Raw genomic sequence first — 5,413 nt, forward strand, 5'->3', positions numbered from 1 at the left:
TTAAAACTAGTTTATAACTATATCTGTACACGCAGACAAGTAAGCATGTGTGTGTGTGAATGTGTGTTTATCTATCTATTGTAAACATTTCGAAGTATTCTTTTCGCATACAATTACGTTTCGGAAGGTAAAAAGTGTTACAGTTCTAGTCTGGTGTTGGAGCATCTAATTTTATAAACAAAAAGAGGGATACACGGTACATTTGTACATTTCACAGTATATAAGGGGAAAGGCATTTCTCTAAAACTAAGGAAGAAATCAACAATCCCAATGCTTTTGTGTGTGTGTGTGTGTGTGTGTGTGTGTGTGTGTGTGTATACATATATATATCCAGGGATATCGAGTTAGTCTCAGAGAGGCAATATAATCCGTTTTAGATAATATTCTGTTTTAATCTATAAACAAAAAAAGATATACTTCTCAATATTCTATAAATAGCCGACTTAGTAACCAACATTAAACATTAGTAAATCATTTAAAATTTGTTGCTCAATATAAAATTGAGTGACAGAAGGCAAAATAATAATAATAATAATAATGTGTATGATGACTGACTTATGAGATATTCCTTAGAGCAATATGAATGCGTTCTGAAGCAATAATTTGGCCGAAAGAAGATGCATTGACATGGAATGAACGGCTAAATCAGTTACGTGAGAGGTTGGAACTGCTGACACCGTATCTCTGCAGTGCACTGGACAAATGCAGAGATGCATGAGGGACTCATATACATCATAAATTGAGATTTCATGTGATAGTAAATAATAACCACCAGGTCTTTTTACGCACACAAACGAAACGATGTGGCAACACACACACACGCATTATATACCATCATCATAGTGTATGTCTATATGCATATCTGACAGTATTTATATATATATATATATATATATATATATATATACACACACACATATATGTGAGTGTGTGTGTGTTTATAAGTATTTATGTATCATGTTACACCACGAAATAAGCCTTACAAGACGGTGGTATTAATTACACAGCTGTACAGATAGCAATACTTGACCAAGAGGGATAAATCATCAAAACTACAAATATGATGATTATCTTTTCCATAATCAAACAGTTTATTGTAAGATCTACTTGATAATGCTAACTCTGAAATAAACCAGCAGTATAACACAACGTAGAGCTTCATCAGGATAACTAATTTAGTAAAAGCATCAATAACGATGATGATGGTGGTGGTGGTGGTGGTGGTAGTAGTAGTAGTGATAAAAATCGAAATGAAATGCTAATGTTTAATAAAAGGTCCTCTCTAGCAAAATAATGCATCGTCTGAAATGATTTAACTGTTTGTCAGTCTAGGTGGACTGTGCAGCTATGTCCGTGTTGGCATACACACACAATATACACGTGTGTGTGTGTGATGTGTATATGTGAAGGTTAACAAGCATTTACTAAGTTAATTACACATTAAACTATATCATGTCTACACACACACACACATACAAATATAGCTTCTAGAGGGATTTATTTGCTTTGTGTGTGTGTGTGTGTGTGTGTGTGTGTACAGATTAATAATCAGTGATAATGCAATGTTTTGAGGGAAGTCTGTATCACCCACAAATACTGAATTCAAGTTTAAACAGAAGAGAACATTATAAACTTAAATGATTTATCCCACTTAGATAAAATAATAATAATATCTGTAATAAGGGGCGTTAAACAAAGATGTTTACCATAGTGATGATATTGACAGTGAAAAAATTGATACATAGACATATATGTGTATATACATATATTTATGTATGTGTATATATATATATATATATATATATATATATATATATTTGTGTATATGTATATATATTTGTATGTGCGTATATACATATATTTGTGTATGCATATATATATTTGTATGTGTGTGTATATACATATATTTGTGTATGCATATATTTGTATGCGTGTGTATATACATGTATTTGTGTATGCATATATATATTTGTATGTGTGTGTATATATATATATTATATATAGATATATTATATATGTATGTATATATATATATATTATATATCGATATATTATATATGTATGTATATATATATATATATATGGTGAGTTTGTGTCATTAAAGCTAATTAATATAACACTAACACGATTAGGGAAGTGTCAAATAATTGATTACATTGAAGTGATAATGGGATGTTTTTAAACGATGCAATATAAACAATGGGTGCATAAACTGATAAAAAAAGAAGATAAAGGAAGAATACTTACAAGAATTCAACCCAGGAAGGGAGATCTGGTGGGACATGTTGAAATCCCTGTTTACTACAGTCGACGAAAGATCCTAAACAGTTGCATTTAGATGGACACTGGTTATGTGCAGTCCTAGCAACATACGGTGTAGACATGCTGGATGATGTTTTTTTAGACTTGGTCGTGTTGTTCTTCAACATCTCCGAACCTTTGGCAGTTGCAGAAGATCCAGTCTGTATAGATAGGATCAAGGAAAACACCAAAAGAAAGACCAACAAGGGGCGACCCATAACTGCCACCACCGCCGCCGCCGCCATGTTGGTTGAGTGTCAACAGCAGCAGCAGCAAAAGGTAGAAATGGCAAGTGATAGTGGGAGGTTAGATTATAGACGTGGTGGGAGGAGGAAAACGGCGATAGTGGTGAAGAAATAAAGCAAGGAATTTATACATATATGTAATATAATAATGATATATATATATATTATGTATTTGTTTAGAGAAACAGGGGGTTAAAATATAATTTAAATATATTAGTCGATTGGATAGAAACCACAATAATAATAATAATGATGATGAGAACAGAAGAGGAGGTAGGGGAGCTGTGGTGAGAGTAAAGTTTACAACTGGAGTGGGAGTGAGAAAAAAATAGTAGGAAAGGCATGAAATAAACAAGTGCGAGATGGTGGTAAGGATCGAGAATATATATATATATATATATATATATATATATATATATAGAAGTATAAATATATATATATTAGGAAGAGTGATTATAATGAGAGGGTGAAGAAGTGAGTGAGTACGAAGCTGAGCAGTTAAAAACAATCTTGTATAATAGTGATGGCCATCTAACTATAGCTATGTCACTATATTTATATACAGAATATCCATGAAAATGTTGTCTCTGTAAAAGGAATAAGAGTTTTCTTTTGGCCAGTAAGTTCCTACATAACAGAGTCTGTTCGTACAGTGTACTTAGCAGACCCTTTAGGAAGAGATTGCGGCGGGGACCGCAATGGTTGGTTGCTGTGGCCAGGGTCTTCGTAGTTGTAAAGGTCCGTGTCAGTGCTGGTCTATCACTTATCTCTTTGTGAATCACCATGGTACATGTCCTCGTGGGTCATAGATAGACATTTTGCTGGTTTTTTCTCGAGCGATACGTTTTACAATTGACTTGAGAAATGTATAAATAATTGTGTTTCTTAGTTAACTGATAATGGCGGTTGATTTTCAGCTTGTGATCGTGACAGGATGGCCGGCCAGTAAGAGTTGTATGTCTAACTCTTCTCACTCTCTCTCTCTCTCTCATATACTGAACATAGAGAGGAGGGAGTGCGAGTGGTGGTGGTAGCGGCGGCAGCGCACTGGGTTGCTAGATGTGATGTGTGTTGGAAGCCCAGGACTTAATGTTGAGAAGTTGCTGGGGATAGTGACAGTAGTCATAACAGTTGGGGTAGCATTCACACACTCACTTCTCTTGCTCCGACTGCCCCTCTCACAAGGAGGAAGGACACTACTGTTTTTGTGTATAGAATAGTGTGGGGGAGTAGTCAGAGAGAGAAATGAGAGAAATACAGGTTATTACACACGGAGGAAATAAAGAGAGATAGAATAAGTGATTAGGTGGTGTGAGCACCGGGCAGAGACTAATAGAGAGGTGGAGAGAAATACACGAATGTTATTAGAGAGAGTTGATTTGAAAACAGTTCGGTGATGAGGAAGGTGAAGGGTAGATTAAATAAGGGAAGCTATTCAGCAGGGGACATAAAAAAGAATGATGACCGCTAAATCAGGGAGCTACGTTCGGTGTAATTTAGCGCTCCCTGGTTAATAAAAGAAAAGCATCCAAATACATAGTGTGTAGAATATATAAAATAAATTGCGTTCTATGAAGTGATGAAAGTCTGCAGAGTTAAATATGTTATGTCTGAATTTGAAGACATATATGGAATTATATAAAAAATGTCCAGAAAGGTGAATAATAATGACACGCTAAATAAGGACTAAAGAGCGTGCATGTTGCTGCAGCTTGCAGGACTGCACACTGTAAACTGGCCAAGTTCGACATCCGACAGTAATTCAGGGCCGTCATTCATACTCCTCCCTCTCCTCCCACTACGGTGCCACTTTACCAAACACCAACAGTCATTGGTCCTTCAACGTCACATGACATATTCTACCGACTAAAATTGTGCCGAACTTAAGGAGAGGGGTACTTTTAGTTTTTAACTAACTCTTTGGATTTTTTTTCTTCAACTTTTATTTTTAAATTAGCAACACTAAAAATCGAAAAAAAAAACAACAACAGAACAAATAGTAATAAATTGAGAAGACACACAGGAGAAATAAAGAACGACTTGGAATCATCCACTTTACCAAAAAACTTTTTCCATGCAAAAAAAAAGAAGACAAAAATTTTAAGTTCCAATGTGACATATACTTAGAAAAGACCTAAGAATGGCATTTAAATCTATCTTTTCATATAATTTCTGGATAAAAGAAAAGTTGCAATTTTCTCTTCATCAGTGTGTGTGTTTCTTTTTAATTTGTGAAAGATTTTACTTAATAAATATAGAAATTTTGTAAATTATTCAATACACAGGTGAACTACAGAAAACCTGATCCTTCACTTTAAAACATTTGAATTATTTTCTGTATTCTTCATTAAGAAATAAAGTTCTATCAATATATTAACTGGTGTTAGGAATGGTGTTCTTCAAATATCCCATTTTTCTTTATTTTGATACTTTTTCCAAAATTCAGGAAGTGAAAGAACAAAATATTGTTCAGTTTAGGCAAAATGGATACCTATTACAAACTTACAAACTCATTGATGTTAATGAGAATAAAGAAACAAAAAACACAAGTTTGGACATTACTGAAGAAAGATAGGTAAATATAAAATTAGGAGGAATACAAGGAAGGTAAATTTTATGGTTTTTCTCCATTTATAGTGTGAACATTTAACATATGTTTATACATATACTTACAACCATCTATCTATCTATCTATCTATCTATCTATCTATCTATCTATCTATCTATCTATCTATCTATCTATCCATCTATCCATTATCTATCTATCTATCTATCTATCTATTATCTGTCTCTCTATCTCTCTCCTCTCTCTCTCTACCTCTCTCTCTCTCTCTCTATGTATATATATATATATATATATATATATA

At 33.7% G+C, this 5,413-nt stretch overlaps 1 protein-coding gene across 1 annotated transcript in view; it reads right to left on the bottom strand.

The window, feature by feature from the left end:
- The window catches only part of LOC106876991 (leucine-rich repeats and immunoglobulin-like domains protein 2), a 155,069-nt gene extending 150,783 nt beyond the window's left edge, over nucleotides 1-4,286 (bottom strand). The window contains exon 1 of the mRNA XM_052971872.1: nucleotides 2,248-4,286. Coding sequence (XP_052827832.1) covers nucleotides 2,248-2,546 — 299 coding nt within the window. The 5' untranslated portion in view covers nucleotides 2,547-4,286. The remainder of the gene's footprint in view (nucleotides 1-2,247) is intronic.
- Nucleotides 4,287-5,413: the final 1,127 nt, after the last annotated feature.

Source organism: Octopus bimaculoides, chromosome 11, assembly GCF_001194135.2.
Source record: "Octopus bimaculoides isolate UCB-OBI-ISO-001 chromosome 11, ASM119413v2, whole genome shotgun sequence".
NCBI classification, from domain to species: domain Eukaryota; kingdom Metazoa; phylum Mollusca; class Cephalopoda; order Octopoda; family Octopodidae; genus Octopus; species Octopus bimaculoides.